The sequence below is a fragment of the Idiotropiscis lumnitzeri genome, chromosome 17, assembly GCF_059441095.1.
Source record: "Idiotropiscis lumnitzeri isolate Australia: NSW breed Sydney's pygmy pipehorse chromosome 17, RoL_Ilum_1.0, whole genome shotgun sequence".
NCBI lineage: Eukaryota > Metazoa > Chordata > Actinopteri > Syngnathiformes > Syngnathidae > Idiotropiscis > Idiotropiscis lumnitzeri.
This window is the reverse complement of record NC_142407.1, coordinates 13,684,329-13,704,650: the sequence shown is the minus strand read 5'-3', so window position 1 is coordinate 13,704,650 and position 20,322 is coordinate 13,684,329. Positions and strand designations below refer to the sequence as shown.

Here is a 20,322-nt window from a genome sequence, read left to right as displayed (position 1 = left end):
TGGTGTTTGGGGGTCGGCTAAAGAGCTATTGCAGAAGACGCAAAACGTGTTCCTCTTAATGATGCGTGACCAACTCGAAATAAATGTATTTAAATTTGAAAAACGTTTTAAAAACAATTTATACTTGAACTATACAGAGCAGTACACTATTTTGCTCTCGAAAATCAGTGAGATTTGAGACAAAAAGTGTGCTGAAAATCCGACAGCTATCGCGCTTGAGCGCTGTTAGCCGCTAGCATGGCCGCCGCTAAACGCTGGCAACAAAATTTGAAGCGTTTAATTATTTTAATGTTGTTTCAGGACAAAGTTGTGCTGTTGACGTCGATTGCAACACTTTGTGATGGTAATAAGCGCGACCAAACAGTCTATAAGATGAGTCAAGTTAGCCGTTGGAGCGCGCGACACATTGCCGAGAGCAACTTCAAATAAAACGCCCACCAAAGTGACGTCCAAATATTATTTGGTAAGGTTAATTTTGTAGTTGGACTTTTTGTCGCGTTGGTGGTGTGTTAAAAATTGTTGCTGCGGTTAGTTTGACTTCTTCCTGACACATCAACAAGTGTCCACTCAAGGCAGAAAAAAATACCGTAAGCATTTTTTTAAAAAACCGCGGTACTCGATTTACTTGATTACTTGTTATCTCTGGACGTTCCCAATACTTTATAACAACTTTGCAGTTCATTCCAACGACTTTATCAATGAGTTGGAACCGCTTTGCAATAGGTTCGAACGACTTTCCTGTTACGACATAGCACAGTCAAAACTGTTGAGTCAACATTTGCAGTTCCACGCTCCACCACCAGTAGCGATGCTGTGTGAGTCCTCGGACCTGTTGCATTTCAAGTAAACACACACACGCAGACTTGATTAGATGTCCAGATGGGCAGAGTTAAGGTGGGAATTAAGCACTGTGACGCTGCGGTTCCTGTTTACCGACTGGTTGCTAGGCAACGACATCAGCTGATCCCTCCTCCCCATCCTCCCTCCCTCCTCCCCTGGCTAATCCCTCAGCTCTTCCCTCCTCGCAGCGCGCTCCTGCACTCCTGCCTCCGCTCTGGTGCAGATAGGCGGCCGAGGGTGGAGCGCGGGGGTCTCCAAACAGGAGAGTAGGAACAGACCGAAGGCGGGAGGGGCGGCAGTTAGACGGCGGGGGGGTGTGAGGCGTGCATCCGCCCGAGAGGAGGTTGTCTTTTTTTTTTTGTGTGTGTGTGTTTGTGTGTGTCTTTCTTTTGTTTTTGCCCCTTTCTTTTCTGTCAGCGCTGCATTTGGCAGAAGGCTCCCGACTTGGACCGCATGCATGACACAACGCAAAGGCGAGAAACCCACCATCAGCATCCAGGAGCACATGGCCATTGACGTGTGCCCCGGACCCATCCAGCCCATCAAGCAGATCTCAGACTACTTCCCCCGCTATCCTCGGGGCTTGCCGCCCGTCGGGGCCCCGCGCGCCACCCCCTGCGCCGCCCCGGCCGCCGCCGCTGCCGTCGTCGTCTCGGAAAGTGAGGACAGCCCAGACCGGGCATTCGCTGGAGCATCGGCTTCCAGGAGAGACGACGAGCCTGACGTGGAGGCGTACGACTCAGACGACTCCAGTAAGTGATGCGATGAGATGCCCTTTTCGTTTTCCGTCGGTTGCCAGGCATCTCTGACGGGATTTTATTTTTATTTTTAAATCCTCCCACCTTTTCCATCTTTTCTTTTCTCCACATGGATTGTGTGAATGGCAAGTAGCTGGCTCACACAAGACAACTGTTGCACCCGCTCACATCATCCTCCACTGCACTTCGTCGCTTCGAGAACATGCGTGGCATTTTATCACATTGCTTGACGACATGATTTTTTTTTTTGCGCTGGTTCTTATGTGACTCCAGATTGCCAGTGATGGCATGCAGCAATCTGAAGGGTGCAATTTTCATCAACAGGTGACCCTAAATCACTCTACGGTTTTGGAATACACCGCAATCAAATGCTCCTCTCTACTCGTGCCCATCCTCCACTGCGCTTCATCTCTTCTGGATCATGTGGGGCTTTTGTTTTGTCAATTGATGACTCTAAATCGGGATTATTTTTCATCAGCCCTTTTGGACTATTTCATCATCAGGTGACCCTAAATCTATCACTTTTTTTGGAGTCAAGCATGCTATAAAATGAGTACAAAAATGAACAGATGACCATAGATCACACAAAGTCAAACCATGCTGCAATCAAAATCATCCTCAATCACTCATGCATATATTTCATTCGCAGTTTACCCAAAATGAAACCTTCGTATGACTATTCCATCAACTGGTGACCCTGAATAGTTCTTTCTAATATATGCAATTACAATTAGCAAGTGACCCTAAATGAATCACTTTGCACGACTCAAGCGTAAAACTCTTAACTATATCGTGTTTGAAATAAATACCAAAAAAGCCAACAGGTGAGCCTAAATCACGCACAGTCAGAGCAGGACGCAATTAAAATCACCCCCAACCAGAGTTCATCCCCTCAGTTCCACTCGTTCCATCAACAGGTGACCTTAAACCCATCATCCCTAAATCCGTCACATTCCATTAGTCGAGTTTGTGGCTTTTAACCTGATTAGGAATGAAATGAATTCGGCAAAAATCAATCAATCAAATAAAGAAAAATCAATTGCTCTCGCCACAATTTTGTCTGCAGGTGACCCTAAATCCCTCTGCTTTTATCCCCCAGGTGACTGCAAATCAATCACATTCGTGGTGTCACACCTCCTAGCAGTGTGTGAGTGTGAGAGAGAGAGGGGGGGGGGGGGAGGGTATCTTAATGTGTGACACAAGTCTGTTAATCCCACCACAGGGGGAGGGGCAGGTGTGGGGAGAGTGCGTGGTTTCGGGCCGCTCTAATCCTGAACTGGCCAAGAGGAAGCGAAAGATGATGATGATGATGATGATGGTGGTCATGAAGAAGAGCAGGGGGGGGGCAGAGGGAGGAGGCAGATGTTCCTCTGTCATGCCCAATAGTCAGCTGCCAGTCTCCACTTTGCTGCACTTTGCCCTAATTCTCCACTTGGCTGCATTTGGCTCTGACTTTAGCTGAGCCTGTTTGTGTCTCAGCTCCTGACGCTGCTGCCACTCCACAGTCTCTCCTTGGCTACACTTTGCCCTCTGTGTTACAACATTTCAGTCCTGACTCTGCCCTTAGTCTCCCAAGGATAATCAAGTCAAGTCAAGTTTATTTATATTGCCCTTAATCACAAGAAAGTAATCCTTACCCAGCAGCACGGCAATATCTCATTCGTTGCATATAAAATGAAACTGTCAGTCGGTCACCATCAGGTGTTCCTAAACACAGCTCTCACATCCACAGCTGACCTCAAATCGATCACATTGGCCATAGTTTTCAAGATCAAACTTTTTAAAAAACCAGAGTGACGAAAACTCCAAGGCGTCCTGAGATTTAGCGTCCCCATGCCATTTGTGCGTACCTACGAGTGAGAGCAAGCGCTCATGTTTGTCATTTGCAACGAGGCACATCATCTCTTGTGAGTCCCGCGCGACTCCATCCAGTATGAGCTGCGCTTCCTCTGGGACGGGGCGGTGTCCCCCGTGATCCAAAACAACTAGGGGGGTAGGGGAGGAGTCGTTTATTTGGTCTCGGGCTGGGTGGCAGCTAATCTGCATAAAAGCTCAATTCCCGCCCCACCCGAGACTCATTGTAACTCAACCTTGACTTTCTTAATTGAAGTGCAGCCCCCCTCCACCTCTCCCGGTGGAGGGCAATGGAGGGAAGATGGTGCGCTACCCAGAGGCCGATTAACAGCGGTTGCTAGCGCAGCGGGCGGAGGCTATCGCGTCCCTGCCGGGGTGAGGAGAAATAGCGGGCGTGACCCACCAAACACGCGATGCTCTCGTGTTCCGAGGAGATAAGCCTCAAAGGCGATTGTTTGTGGCGGGGGGGAGGGATGTCTCACTTGGTGGATTGGATCCACTCATAACAACCCCCTCCCCTTGACTGCGAGCAACAACATCCAGTCAGAGCAAAGTTGGGGGGACTGCAGGAGTCAAATCAAAGACTGCAGGGTCACTCGTGCAGGAAATTGTCACGAGCGTGATGGATTTGGGGTCACCTTGGACGGAATTGCGCTGAGGATGATTGAGGTCTTTGGAAGATATTTTTGCAAACAAAAATGGTCTTTCTCAAAATTGAAATGGATTTAGACCATTTCAAACAAGAAAGAACATTTATTGAGGCAAACTTTCAAATGCAAAAGAAGAATTAAAAAAAAAACTGTAAAAAAGGAAAGTTCAAAACAATTGTAAAAAATGAGTATTTGAAAAAATGTACTTAAAATTGTCAAGCTATCTTGAAAGAAATGCAAGAGAATTGAAGATTTTGGGGTCACCTGTGGATGAAAAAGTGGCGAGCGTGATTGATTTTGAGTCGCCATTGAAGACATTCCGGCTTGCATTTTGAAAACATTCCTCCGAGAATGATTTATGGTCTCCTGTCAATCTTTGTGTTGTTAAGGAGACGCGTGCAGTCGCCTAATCCAGAAGAATGATCTAGTTTGTCGACTAAGCCGAGCATGAACATTTGCCGGTGTGGCAACGGCAGGGATTGTCATCGGTCTCTCTTCTAAAGCGTAATAATGCTGCAATGCTTGCAGCATGAAAATCGGCCGTGAAAGAAAGAAAATGGCAAAGCATGACGCAATGTTTTCAATCACAGTAAAGCGCCTGTGCAATGATTGACCTTCATTTGTGTTCGGCAATTCTTAAAAGACAACCAACCAAAAATGACTGGCAAATTTGGCAAAAACCAAACGTTTTTGGTGGGATTTTACAAAACAAAAACGTGTCATGAAATTTTTAAAACCATTTTTGAACTGAAAAAATTGAATTAAATGAGCCCTAAAAATACAATGAGATTTCTACTCCAATATTCTTTTGATTACACTTTGTCAGAAAATTCAAGAACAAGCCACAATTTTTGGTGAAATGTCCAAAAAGACACAAGTTGACACAAGTATGTAAACATCTTTTGCAATGAAATTTTATTATTTATTTATTATCGTTATTATTGAATGATATTTCCCCAAAAATTAATCTCTTCAAAACAGAAACAAAATCAATAGCTTTGCAATTTTAATAAACAAAAAAACAAAATGTGGCATTTTCAAAAGAAATTTTCAACAAGTTCATATTATTCATCAGCAAACACACACTTTTGGAAAACACTTATTTGACAAGATGAAAATTGTGACATGATTTCTCGCAACCGTGCTTATGCCCCACAATGCAGTCACACAAGCAAACATCATCGCCGTCCTTTTAAGAGTCCGCCCAGCCATCTGTTGCCCGTCTCGCCCCGAAATCCACCGGCAGATCTTTGTAGCGATTCGCTCCAACACACCTCCCCCGAGCTCCGTAACGCTCCATCGAAGGAGCCAAATCTTTTGATTACGCGCAAGCTGTCAAGTCGGCAGCGGGTGCCGCAGCGAGGCTAGCCAGCAGCGACGTTTAGTCGGATTGACCTCTGATCCCAATATCCCCCACACCCACCCCGTTCAGCTGGATGAGCGCGTTACGTAATGGTAATACCGGCTATTACATGCATCCATTTGCTACGAGGGGACTTTTCATTTGGCTTCATCCCCGCCTGCGTCACTTTTCATGTTGCCGAGCGCTCTGCTCCACGATGACGTTTTCAAAATTCTGCCTTTCATATCAACTTCAATTGCAAAGCGTCTTCCGAGAGGCCACGCAAAGCTCTCGACTGAAAGGATACATGCTGTCGGGGTGAGCATGTGCCAAAATAGATGTTGTGAAATGAAAAAGAAAACAAATTTGCAATTGAGTATATATATATATTTTTTTTTTTACGTGAAATTCAAATTGGTGTGAATTGCGCAAAAACAAAAAAAAAGGAAAAACTTGTCGTGAAATGAAACTAGCTTTTTAAAAAATGGGAAGATTGTCAACAGTGTTCAAAACCCAAACCGTTAAATAAATGGATATCTTCAAGAAGAATCAAGGAAATGGTGACATTTCCAAAATGAAAAGCAAAAAGTTGGTTCTCCTCATTTCCTTCTTCCATCTCGTCTTGTTCCGAATGATGCGTTCAACGCTGCAAGTTTTTCTCAGTGCCGAGGGCGTCTATAAATATACATTAAAGAGATGCCCGGCTTTAATGTCAGAGACAACTGCGGCAACGCTGCACTTTTCAACATATCTGATGACATTTAATTGGCATTATGGACGGCATGCAAATGGGCGATGCGCCAAACTGTCAACGCAGACGCTTACGTTGAATAAAAAATAAAAAAAATCCACAAGTAATCTTAGAAGGAAAAGAAGCTAGAAAATGTTTTGTTCATGTTTTAGGGAAGTTTTAAAAATATAAAAAAATTAAAAAAAAGGAATAAAATAATCGTGAAGAAAGCATGAGAAACAAAAAAAAAAACGCTTGTAAAATTCTTTGGAAAGAAATTGTGAAAAAAAATAATTTTCATCACATTTTAAAAAGTGAAAAAAGTGATATATTCGTCGCAAAAAAAAAAAAAAAAGGAACACGAAAATGTATTTTTGTAAAATTAAAAAAATATATATAACAACCGAAGCTTGGAATTGAAGCAGAAAATTCCCCCCCCCAAAAAATACTTTTTTTCAAAAAGAAGCAAAAAAATTGGGGTGACATTTTTATGTTGTTGTCGCGTTGAGAAGAGATTTTACCAAGCAGTTGTTTCACAACCTCTCATTGAACCACATTCGAAATTAAAAGAATCAAAATGAATGTTCTGGAGCTGTGCAAAATGGAATAATTTCAAGTGGATGGTAGCGACACTTCTTTCTTGTTGATACTCAAACACCAGCTGCTTGGTGGCCATAAAAATCTGATTGTTGATGGCGAGTCGGAAGCAGGGCTGCACAAACAACCTTGGGCCACCAATGAGCCCCATGCTGCTTCACCACGGACACTATTACATGATCGCATGAGGCAGCCTGTGCAATCAGAATACAAAAAAACAAAACCAAGTGTGTTGATTAGAATTTGTTCTCCAAGCCCGTAGGTAGAAACTTGGCCCGGCATAAAACAGCAGGACAAATATTCCGTGCCGTCCTTGCACCTTTTTTTCCCAGAAATGATGCCCGCTGCCATCCAGGAAATGTTCCTCACCTCCCGCTGCACACTCGGACTCACCGTTTTTTTTTTTTGCATGTTTTTTTTTTGTGCGTAAACAAGAGTACATAATCACGACGAGCTCCGTTCTGGCTTCACGGCAATTATTGAGCGGCAGAGCTGAGAAAAGCCCTAAGCAGCTGATTTGGGATCCTCGCATCCTGGCAAAACAAATCACTTTCCGAGAAGCCAAAACACGAGCAACAGTGTGGGAAGGGATCGGAGGCTCTGCATTTATTTTTACTACATTTGGAGGCCTGGATTTTTTTTTTTGAGGGGGTCTAAAGGAAAAGCATGAATAGAAATCGCTGCTTGCATTAAGAGATGGTGACTCGAGTCGACAATTTTTCTATAGTTGCCAAAACTATCCTCATGATAATTGTTTATATCAAATGATTGAATGCAGATCTTTTTAAAGCATATGTAGCCTGTGCGAATGACCGACTCGAGATCAAATTTGCCTTGGCTTGAGAGAACTTGATTAACGTTTCCCCTGACTTTTGTAATAATCAGTTTTGACTCTATTCGAGCTAGATGAGGCGTCTGTGTGAAGCGCTTTGAATACCTCAGGTAAAAAAGCGCTATACAAGTTTACCATCAACCTGAGTTGACTCGTCTCGAGATAAGATGAGTTGACCAATCCGACGCGAGAGGATTGATTCAAGTTGCCTCGACTTGTAACCCGATTTCACTTGACTGTAGAAAGCCCGGTTCGGCTCGACTCGGCTCGGCTCGAGAGCCTGATTTGACTCGACTCGACTTGAGACGGTTTAAATTGATTCGACTTGTGCTAACCTGATTTGACTCTTCCTGTTTTGACATAATGTGATTTCACTCGACTGGTCCTTGACAAAACTACTCATATGTCACTTGATTCACATCTATTTCTACTATAAAAAAAAAAAAACTCATGATGCACGCTCAGAACAATCTTTAAAAAAAATATGAGGGAGAATCTAAAAGCCGCATGAAGATATGATGACAGATGACAACTCACCAAGCATAAACATTTTCAATTTGTGTAGCAGCTTAAAAGTGCTAAAGTTGGACCTTTTGTCAGACTGAGCGTTTCTCCCGGCCGGCTGGTAATTGCTTTCTTATTCAATCCGTGTCTGAGAATGCGCCGTCAGTCGCGGAGGTCGTGCGAATCTGACGGAATGTGCGAAAAGATCGTTTTCCCGGAATGAACGCTCGGCTGTGTGGAATGACACTCCTCCGAAAAGTGTGTACACATCAATTATCGGCTCGCTGGCTTGCGTTATTCGCAAATATCTCTGAGCAAAGGCTTTACATCGATAGCAATATCTCCCATGAGTTCATTCAAAAGTGAAAAAAAGTACGTTTATATCTGATATATTTTACTAGAACTCTATTGCTAAACAAAACAGCAGCAGTTACTTTAACATCTAAGCAGTCGGTGTTTATTTTTCTTTCCTTTGACGATATAATTAGTAGCACCCACCTAGAACTGACATCAGTTTCACTCATGGAACTGAAATTGTATGCAAATATCTCGCGGAACAAGGCAAAAACAAAATAAACAAAAAAAAAAAAAACAAGAACTTAGAGGAAGTCGTCTAGTCTGGTTTAAGGCAGACAGTTGCAGGCGTCCTACTTGAGAAAACTCAAGAACCCTTCACTTTCTTCTTACCAGGCTTGAGTCCGTTTTTTTTTTTTTTTTAATTTTGTGAAGGAGACAGACTGATGACGTTCTGGTGGCCAGCGGGAGACTGATAACGTGGTGAGCGCTACAAGCTAGCAGCAAAAACTCCCACTGAGGCCTTCTGCTGACTGGCCCAGCATCCACCAACCTCGTGTGTGTGCATGTGTGTGTGTTTCTCAAGGAGAATTGGGAACATATGGGATCAAATTATTTGTCATCACGCTCATTTTGCATCGCTTTATGCAAAAAAGTCAATTTGAACTAAACTAGCGCACACGCCAAAGCTCTGACCCAATAAAACACAAAGTTAAGAAGATGCGAGCAGACAGAAAAAACTGGCAATGTGAACAACGAGGCTGATTAATCACTTATTGAAAGTGTTTAGAGTTGTTGTTTTTTTGGCAAATTAAAAAGTCCTGCCAATCTTTTGCTGTGAATTTTTAAATTCCAAACAAATGTCGGAAAATTTCAAAATAGCACCGGAAATATGGGAAATACATTTTTAGTTGTTAACAAGCCTTGTTGAATTTGCAGGAAATGTCAAATTTGCTCTTAGCTATCTTTTGTTTTCCAAACACTGAGCAACACTGACAAGTTTTGTTCTTATGGATTTTCTTTTATTTGATGACAAGAAAGCTAATTTTTATCTAACTTTGCGGCGGGGTATGTGTGCGAAGAAAATTTGCAAATTTTACTCAAATTGATATCTTTTGTTATATTGATTAATATTTTAAAGAAATCATGAGAAGAAGCAGCTAGTTGTGACACATAACTTATGTACACGGATAATGTCCCAACCGTTAATACTCCTTGGACTCACTTGTAATCATCATTGCAGATTGGTGAGGACTTTTTTTTTTATTTTATTTTTTTCTTCCCCCAACGGAATGTGGGCGAATGAATGCTCTAGCCAATTAACTGCAGTCGCTCGGGATTAATTGGAAATGGCCGACCGGGCCAAATGTAAAAAAACAAAAAACAAAAGTCTTTGAATTACCCAGCAGACAAAAATGTACACGGTCTCATTAGCGTGATCTGCATCTCAATTGCGGCAAATGACACCATTCATTTGTTCCTCGTGTGCAGCAAGAGGATTCGCAGGAGGGATTTTGCTGGGAAATCGCCCTGCTTCGGATGCCTTTCATGTGTCCGACTGCGGTTCAAGTACTTTGGTAGTACTAGTAAATTGCTCTTTAGCTATCGTCAGAACTTCCATGGACCCTGCAGGCAACGCTTTAGTGTTTCTTTTTTTTTTTTTTTTACCACAACGAGTACCACTTCTGGCCTACTGGCATGCAATTAAACCCTACTGAGGTTCGCCATTAACACTACCACCGCCAATTAGTTGGCGTGTGTCATGCACTACTAGCTTCCTTCTCTCTACTAGTAGCACCAAAATGCCCACTCGTAGTTTTGCCACTCAAGTAACTCGTTCGACTCGTGTGCGGGCTTATTTTATGACTCGTTGCACAACGTTGCCATATGTGCAGTTAGTAGTGAGACACAACTTTGCACTAGATGACAACGGTGTGCGCTACTAGTGAAAAGAAAATTGAAATAGTTAATAACTAGTGCTCCGTTAGTACTTGTAACATGGAGGTGTCACCAACCGGGTGCTCAGTTTTGCCTCACTCGTAACAGTTGCCCTGCAAGTATGCCAAAGTTGTCCTCTTGCATCTGAATATGGTTAGCGGTTGTTTGCAAATGCTTTTAGGTGTTGTCTGTGCTTGTGTGAAGCCCATTGAGTAGTAAGAGAACAGTAGCACTAGTAGCACGATTGTCTCACGTGCAACATTTTTCCAACTGTTGCTTTCCACGGAGCCCAAACTGTTACTAGTGCAGTACCGTCGTTAGATTTACGGTGATTGGCTCAAAGTGACTCTCTTGTTGTCGTTGAACGAGAGCACTGAGCCGAATTGTGAGGACATGGATGTCAAGGATATGGAATAAATTCTGAAAGCGCTTTTTGTATATCTTGTATATTGTAGGAACCCCATGTGATGAATGAATTAGCTTATATAAAAATGGCTGATTATTATTTTTTATTGAATTATTATTTTTTTTAATTCGGAGAGTTTTTGCCAAAGTATTGGACAAAATATTGTAAACCAAATATTTTGCCTGTAAGCAACCCAAAAAATACGGTATTTTATCCATTATATATTTCTTAATTTTGTCGGTCAATTGATCAGTTATCAATCTCTTATTCTGCCAGAATCGGCATTTGTCTGAAAAATGTCAAATAAATTGGTCGGTCCCAATGTATTAGTCACATGCTCTGTACAAGCTTTTCTCTCTGGCTTCACAGGAACGTTTTCGTTGCGTCTCAACGTGCCTGCATAAAAATGTCTTTTACTAGCAATCAATGTCGCATTTATTGGAACAAAGGAGAGCCGGCAGAATTTGCTTTGATTTGAAATGTCACTCTGCCTGACGCCGCTTTTTTCCTCATGTACCTGAGCCTCCCGTGGCGGCGTCGTCTCGCTCGGCGCTGAATAGACGCCAGCGAGTAGCGGCGCTTCTGCCCACGCTTTCGCTCTGCCGGCGCGCACAAAAGGCGCCGGCGGCCGCCGCATTCTTTCATTCAATTGCGCCATCCCGGCACAAGGACAAGCTCCAAACGCCACACAACAGAACCGAGATTGAACATGAGAAGTTCTTGTCATGGCTGCGCGCTGCCTGGCGGGCTCGAGGCTTCCACGCAACAGAATGGAACATATTTGTGCAGACCAAGTTGCTGTGAAGTAAGAAGCGCAGACCGTTCCAAACAATCCATTCGGAAATTAGTACACAGGTGTCCAAAAAAAAAATGCAAATATGTTCTTTTTTTTTTTAAATATACAGAATTATGTGATGTGGCTGTGTTCAAAATGATCAATTACATTCAAACTCATCTTAAATGGGAATCAGAAGTTGCAGTGCCTCGGATTAACCCCCAAATAGATTTCAGATGATCTTGTAGGATTTTCCTAAAATGCTTAAAAGTTTTGTGCTAACCGCAGCTGACGAAACACAACCGCGGCCTCTTGTCGAAGTTAGTGATTACAGTGATCGAAACTGTTTTCGGGAGGTATGTTTTGAGTCATAACTTTAACACTCACATTTCCTTTTTTTTGCTGTTATTTTGCATCTTCTCCAACAGATGCCCGTGATTCCTGCAGTTGAGTAAACACTACTCGAGCGGCAGAAGTGGCTCAAACATCGCTTGTAGTCTGACCGTTTGCATTTAGTGGGGCAAGGATTGCACAACGCGACAAACAAGTCCAATCGTGGACTGTGTCTGGGGGCCAATCAAGTGATTGAGGTGGGGGTGTGCTCACTTCATTTTCTCTGCAATGTGCACCTCCAAAATGGCTTCTTTCAAAGTGTGTCAGACGAAACCAGGGCATTTCTTGCATTGTGTCGTGTCGGCCTTGCAGGGCTGGAAAGATTAAGAGAGTGAAAGAAAAAAAAAAACTAGATGCACGCTGTTTTCAGACAGCTGCCGCGTGGAGCGCTCCATCGAGGCTGGAGAAAATGAAATAACAAGAACTCAGTGACACAGGCGGCGTGTTACGCCGGCGCCCGGTTTAAACGGTCTGCAGTCGGCGTTGCATAAATTCAATCAATTCCATCCAGGGTCAACGTTCAATTAAAATAGGGGGACAAAAACACCCACCAATGACGATGCGTAAAACGCAGCAAAAAGGAAGAAAATGTGGATCTAAAGAAAAATAGGACTCTAGATTTTTGACATTCTCAGAATTCAACATTATTTTGTTGAAATTCAGTGGACATTATGCTGCTCTTTCTGATGTGCGCACCTCGGCCACCAGGGGGCGAGTCCAGGCCTCTTTGTATTTACACATGCGACCTCGCTCGATCGCCCCATCTTGCGCAGTGACCCTGAACGCATTCTTGTTGATTTACAGCCTGCGTGTGTTTCTCTTTTGTAATATGGCCGCCGTTGTTGCCCCCCAAGCCAATCAAGCAAGATTGCCGTGACCCCCAACCTCCAGCTTGTTGCTGTCACGGCCATCGACGCCCTGATGAACTGCTTCAATTTGAGAGCGTCAGAAGCCGTGCACTGCAGAGGGAAAAACTGCCCTCAAATGCTTTGCTTTTCACTTCTTTTTTTTTGGGGGGGCAAACTTTGAACATCCGAATTTCTATCGATCAAAACGGATGAAACATTTTTTTTGGGGGGGACTTTCAAGCCATGGACTTTGACCCCAAAATGGTTGCTTCAGACCAACATGACTGACCTCGTGTTCAGTTACAGAAGTGGTTTTGTGAGACTTTTTTGTGCATGCTGTTATGATAGACAGTTTTGTATTGATCGGGTAAACTGTTGTCGGGAGGCTAAACTTGTCAACATTCAAGCCCACAAATTTGCCCCAAAATGGCTGCTTCAAACCAAAATGGCCGACTTGTGTCGGACGTCGATTCTTAAGACCTTTTTTTTTTTTTGTGTGTGTGCATTCAATTATGATTGACATGTCCACCCAATTTTGCTTTCATTCGTGAAACTTGCGTGGGAGACTAATTTACCTCAAAATGGCTGCTTCTAACGAAACTGCACAATTTCCTCTTTCGTATCAGACATGAGTTTGTGAGACTTAACCCCCCCACCCCCCGACCCCCAATTTTGTTCAATGTTGCTCTACTAAGTGAGAAAACGCTAAAATAGAAAGCACACAGGCACCGGCATGAGTTGTCACCCCAAATAAAAGCCCCCGTCCCCAATCAGACGACGGCGCACGTGATTGTGTTGGACTTGGCCTCGTTAGCGTCTTGATTACGGGCATTTGCTGCCCACGACGGCTGCAGCAAATTGTTGAAAACAAAGCGCAGTTGTTTGCCCACTGCCCGCAGAATAAGGAACTAGTTGAAAAAGAAGCCGTTTCAGTAGCCACTCGGTACGACTCCAAGGTAAATACAAAGTAGCCAGCGAGAAAAAAATAAATAAATAAGGAATGATGTTGCAAGTGTGCAATGTGGAAGGAATCGACGCCATAGTAAGGCAGTGTTCAGTGAAATGTGCTTTTATTCGGAAAGGGAATTTGTAATAAAAAAACAAAACAAAGGTAATACAATGAACAATATAAAGTTGGAACGGTTACAATTAAAAAAAATGCTAATTATTTCTGAACTTTTATTTAGAAATGTTCACCAAGCAAATGTATGTCAATGAGCTGCACCGTTTAAGTTAAAATGCGGACATTAGAAGTAAATTCAACCAAATTATTTTATTTGCGGAGTGCGCACTGATCATGTGTGCGTGCGTGTGTGAAGGTGCTCTTCATGCAAGCGCCGTTAAATCACAGCTGTCACCCTGACTGAGCGACATCTGTCAGCGTGCATCGTTACGCCGCTTCCCTTTTAGCTTACGCCGATTGACACGCCCGGTTTTTATGTTAAATTACGGCGATACGAGGGGCCCACCGTGACCGGACCGCAACCAAGACCTCCGCCAAGGTTAGTTGCACGCAAGAAAAAAAATAAATAATTAGCCCCTGACTCCAGTTTCACAAATTGACGTGAAATTGGGCTGATGTGTCCATCACGACCGGACGCACGAAAAATCTCAAAAGGTCTCATCGGGATTAAAGAGGAAGTCGGCCATTTTGGTTTGAAGCAGATGAATTCAAGAGCTTGAAATATTTCAAATGTAATTTCAGCTGTCGTCAAAGTTTAGATCAACTTTTGGGGAACTGGCGATGGCATGTAGCATTTATGGAAATTCCCACCAGCAGCTCACGTCGACGACGCCAGGAAATAGACCGCACCCGGGTTCATTTTCCGCATGACCCCCGTCCGCAACTCCAGTCTTCCAAAACTCGCCATTTATTTCCTCTCCAGTTTGATATTAAATCAAGTCCGGCCAACCGCGCTGGCCTATTTGCCGGCCGTTGGAAACGGGGGGCCGCCTCATCCGTCCGTCGGCTGGGCTCGCTCACTTCCTGGCAACCAACGAGATTAGTCGCTCTGTTTTCTCCCTGCTTTGGGAAAGAGCCAGAGTGCGGCCAGATAGCTTAATTAGTTTATACAGTCGTAATGCATACATGTGGCCGGGCAAAACGTGCGCCTGCACGCGCACGCACTGAAATCTGGGTTTGAACCGATGCGAGTCGCGATAGAATGAAATATATTAGAACGCATCTCATCAGAATTTTCAAATGCAAACAATGTGAGACTTTGTAAATATTTCAAGTGTTGGTTTAAAATAAGTGTCTCAAGGCTGAAATTCAAGATAGTGTTAGGTTTAATTCTTGGGTTAGCGTTACAGAATAGAGTTTCGAGCCTGATTTAGGATTTCAAGTTAGGCCCTCAAGCTTGTGTAGGATTTTACAATTTCAATGTAGGATTTAGAGGTTTTAAATTAGGGTGTCAATCTTGTGTAAGGCTTTCAAATTAGGATTTTGCGCCAAAGTTGGGTTTCAAGTCTTTATGGATGTTTCAAGTTCAGGTTTTTAGCCCGAGTTAAGATTTCAAAGTCAGGTCTCGATAACTGGGGTTGACCCAGCCATCAAGTACTCCAGTATGCATTTGTTGTATCTTGCGGAAAAGCTTTGGCAGCGCGCTGAGCAGTGGTGAGGCTTCCGGGCGTTGAGCAAGCTTTACCAGGCGCGAAGTGTCTCGGCGTGTCGTCTGCGCCGCCGGGGGGGGGGAGACGAAATCCCGTAATGGACAATAATGCGCGCGCGGCGTGATGGCCCGATAAGCCGCCAGAGCGGGCAAACGGCGCGATTACTGTCAAAAGGAGACGAGCCGTTGCTGAAACTCGGCGTGCGGGACGGAAAAAAACCGCTAGTCTCCTCCAAAAAAAAACAACGCTTACTTTATCACACAACTGACGACTTGGCGCTAACGCGTACTGACACTGGGCTCTGGAAGGCTTCGTGCCACGCCTCCAGTAAGGCATCAACACGGACAGTAAGTGGAACTGCCCTGTGATAAGTCAGGTTTATGGCTTCAGGTTCGGGTTTCAAGACAGGCTTAGGGTTGTCAGGGCTTTCAAAGTGCCGGAGTTTATGTTTGAAGTCACGCTTTCAATAAAGGATTAGTGTTTCAAGCAAGGATAGGGTTTTAAGACATAGTTAAGGCTTTTAATCAGTGCTTCAGTTTGGGTCTTGAATCTGGGTTATGGTTTCCAGCCAGGTTAAGGTTTCAAATTAAGGTCACAAGACAGCATTAAGCTTTCAGGGGAAGGTTTCAAGCCCAAGTTGGGGTCCCAAAGTAGGTTTCAAAGCCAGGTTTTAGGGTTTCAAGCTTTAGGTAGGGTGCAAATGTTGGCTTTCAAGCCAGGGTTAAGGTTCTGAATTAAGTTCATGGTTTCAAGCTTTGATTAGGCTTCCAAATTTGCAGTTCAACACTGTTTGGGCTTCATTGGGGGCTGGGCTGTTTTTTGTTTTTATTCTTCGATATCCCCCGGTATTAGTGAGACATTTATTTGAGAGGCTCGTTCATTGTTGTCAAGCGCACGCCACCATTTGCGTGCACGTTGTGTGTCCCTTCTCACATAAGAAACAGCCTGAGGTCACACTGGCATCCATTGCAGTCAAAGTGAAAGTGAAAATGAATCATCAGGCTCCCAAAGCTGTTTCTTGCCTGCGTATTCCTCGCCCGACGTTGACCCGCCGGACCTCCTCCTGTTGCACGCCGCCGTCTGTTCCTCTCTCGAAATATTGGCTAATGTGCTGTATGCAAAAACATGCTTTGCGCCCGCCGCGTTTTATCTTGGAGTCAGCCTCATTGAGTCCGCTGTCGGCATCTATTTGTCTCAGCAGCGACGCGCTTTTGTTCCCTGTGGTCCAACTCTTTTACGATAGGAACATTTGTTTGCATGTCATTCTCTTTGTCTGATGTTGTAACGTGGCATCAGATTTTAAAAGAGCTCATATCAACACATTAAATCAGCCAGCCGATTAATAAGTCTGGCATTATTGTGGAGTGCCACTTTCCTTATTAAAAAAAATAAATAAATAAAGGTACCACTTGATTTGCTCCATTTCGTTTGTGATGAATTGTAACCTGCGTGTACCGTTGTGGTAGGTAAAACGTGTTTTTGTCCAATTGAAGGCCTCCCCTCCTTTCAGGGACGAGGAGACGACGAAGCGTGCAGCCTACCCGAGTACTCACTTAGACATTGACGTGATCCTCATGTCAATTCAGCGCTACAATACGTGTTGCCATGCCACTTATGTGTTGCGCGACAGACCCTCCCCCCCCACGAACCACCTTGAACCCCCCTAACCCCTCACCATCATCGCATTGCCAATACCGCTTCATGCCCGACCCCCAACACCTCCAACAATGCATGTTTTATTCCGTGGGGGGCCTTCACTCGTTGAAGGCCCACTTGTTGTCATTTAATACACTTTATGGATCTTCCTCAGTTGTCATGGCGACACCTTTAGTGTCAGGCAATTCATGCTTTGCACTTTTTGCACTATCGCCGTGACGACCGAGCCGGTGGCAAGCAACCACACGGTGAGGCGGTTTTGTGGCGTTTCGACCACGTGGCCGATGTTGACCTGTTCGGCAGGTCTCGTCGACCCGCTTGATTGCCGCCTCGTTCATTAAAAATAGACACGGTGTATTTTTAGAGGCGTCGCAAAGATGTTTGAGCTCGTCAAGTGTGATTGATGTGTGCTGTTGATTTACTGCACGAGTAATATCCCTCCGAGCAGCGACATTACTGTTGTGACTATTCCAACATGTAATATTAATACAGGATGTGTGTTTTTCGGTCAGTTTTTCTGGCACTACAGCATGACAAGCACTGTTATGTTTTGCTGCAGGCTGTGTTGTATGACAATATAACGATGGACTTGGGCTGTGCAATTAATCGAAATCAATTACAATTATTACACACAACAATTACAAAATTGGAATAATCTTAAAAAATATATATTGTTGTAGTATACAGTATATATTATTTTATATATATATAACAATGTTAAAATAGTACTCATTATACTTGAGTTGAAAATCTGAGTTTTCTATTGAAATTAAATGTTGCAATAGTTCTCAGTGTGTAACAAGTGAACTCCAATGCAATTTCCTTATACAAGGAAACCATACTGAAATTTCAAAATTTACACCTTTTTTTAAAAAAAATAATTTTAATAAAAAATAAATTGTTTGAATATTGTTTCCATTTATATATTTTTTTATGTCCCATTCCCCCCCCAAAAATAATTGTTTGAATAATTGTCATAGCAATTACTACTAAAATAATCATGATGGGTTTTTTTTTTAGAAACGAGCAGCCCTACAATGGACCTTACTTATTTTCACAAAAAGAAAAAAAAAAGGCAATTTGAAACAATACCAAATAAATAACAGTTAATGAATAGTACACTGGAAAATACATTTTGCAAAAAAAAAAAATAATTTTAAATGCAAAGGTAATTTACATCTGCAGGATGTGTTACTTGACAAGATAACGGTGAATCAGAATTGTTTAAAAAAAAAAAAAAAAAATCAGGCACTGCAGCGTGACATTCACTGTCGTTACTACGCTGATGTGGATATTATTTTATTTTACGTTTTATACAGCACTTTTTTATTCAGCTATAAAGTGCTTTATAAATAAAGTTGACTCAGTGAAAAGGTCACCCACCACACCTCTCCTCATAGTTGAGTTCCCAGCACGTCATTCACTTTTATGACGATTCCAACGCGATAGCCTTTCATCTGCTTGCCATTGTGACCGGCGTAGCCTTCCAGCTCCGTATCCATCCCCTCTGACGTTTGCAATATTTTTAGATGCTTTTGAGGCAAGAAAACGCTTCTCCAACTCTCCGCTGATGACTGCGATGAGTCACAATCACACCTGCCCGAAAAAGCATTCGCAAATCGACACATTGACTGCACGCCTGAAGAACTATAAAGTTTATTTTGCCACATGCTGCAACATTGCCACAATTGGCAAAATGTAGAATGAGTGAAAAACAATTCACACACTTACTCTCTTAAACCTTCCTTTTGTCTTATTTTCAAAAATGGGAGGTACCCCTGGATATTTAGGATTTTATCTGCAGGCCATTTTACAGGTGTCGGATAGACAATGACGATTATTAGCAGCCGAGCTCCATCCTGCCTCAATAAATCGGGCAGATGCAAAGTAATATCCCAAGACGCCGCTCCAAAAGCTTCGGATTCTACACACCAAATGAAGTTATGTGGCAATAAAGATCTGAGGAATTTATGAACTCTCTTGTTTCCCCCCCCCCGCAGACGATTTGTCCTTTTTGTGACTTTGGCTGCCAGACCGACACTCGGTTTCGCAGCACAGACGGGAGCAACGGCCACAAATCCAAAAAAGCCTTGGGAATGAGCTCAACAGAACTCAGCGGGGAGTTGCTGATCAAAACTGGCCCCTGCTCTCATAGCAATTATGTTTGTCATTATTCGAAGGATGGAGGTTCAAAACATGCAAGCTGCATTGCGTCGTATAGCGTCTTCATTTGAGGGAATCGTATCTCAGCGTAATTGAGGTTAATGGTATTGCATAACAGCTGAAGGGAATTGTAACAGAATTGAACTCAGACACATCATATAGCAAGATAATTAGTCAGTCTGATGGTATCGCAACTTCATTTGACCGAATCGCATCGGACTGCTTTGTAATTAGTCAATCGAAGCATTTTGCGACTCACTTTAACAAATGATTTTCTCATCGGAATTGGACTGCATCGGATCATCAATGCGCCATCATCTAACCTATTCTGTTTCAATTAGATTTTAAATTTCACTGAATCATATCGTATTGCCCGACGGGTGTCCGGGCGATCCCTTATGATACGTTCGCACCAAATCCGTTTCGAATGAGATGAGATCATTTGACGTTCTTACTGATTTATTTTCTACTTCTTAAAGTTACGTTTAAAGTTGTATTTTGTGAGTTGAATAATTACATTTTTTTTTAAATCAATAAGAGTGTTTATGGCTTGTAATCAGTCAACGTTGTGATTGTAATTATTATATTTTCCTTAATTGCCCAGCCCAATTAAAAAGCGTCCACTGCTTTTAGATTAGGTTCCTGTACACTGTCGTTTCCAACACAAATTGTAATGTCACTTCAGACATTGACGATGACTTCGGATGCATGTCCCTCCAACTCGAATGTGAATTATGTTGGGGAAAATAGGATGGACTGGCAACGCGTCTAATTCTTGATCAGTATGCAAATGTGTGAATCATTTCCCCCGCTGTGCTTCTGTCAAGTGCGGACCCTTCTTTCCGTTCAGTCTTTCCGCACAAGCCCCGCCCCCCCCCCGAGGTCAACGGCGGATTGTTGTGTCAAGTGTGTGCGTCTGGCTCTCAAAACAATTCGCTTTTGCCATCCGTCTGAAATCATATCTTTGGTAATAAGCAAAACAGACAACACTTTCTTTTTTGGGCTGACCGGAACGTGTCGTCCCTCTCGAACTTGAAGCCGCCGCAAAGCATGCGAGAAAATTGCTCATTGGAGCCTGGCCTGGACAAGCAAATTAACACTCTGCCACTTGTTCCTTCAGACCGCATGC

General features: G+C 43.3%; 1 protein-coding gene across 2 annotated transcripts in view; it reads left to right on the top strand.

Moving 5' to 3' along the window:
* Positions 1-1,010: 1,010 nt before the first annotated feature.
* Positions 1,011-20,322, top strand: part of doc2b (double C2-like domains, beta) — a 40,931-nt gene continuing 21,619 nt past the window's right edge. Inside the window, exon 1 of one of the 2 annotated variants that reach the window (XM_088279330.1) lies at positions 1,011-1,592. In XM_088279330.1, coding sequence (XP_088135456.1) covers positions 1,298-1,592 — 295 coding nt within the window. In that variant the 5' untranslated portion in view covers positions 1,011-1,297. The remainder of the gene's footprint in view (positions 1,593-20,322) is intronic. The other variant, XM_088279329.1, reaches the window with a different exon arrangement.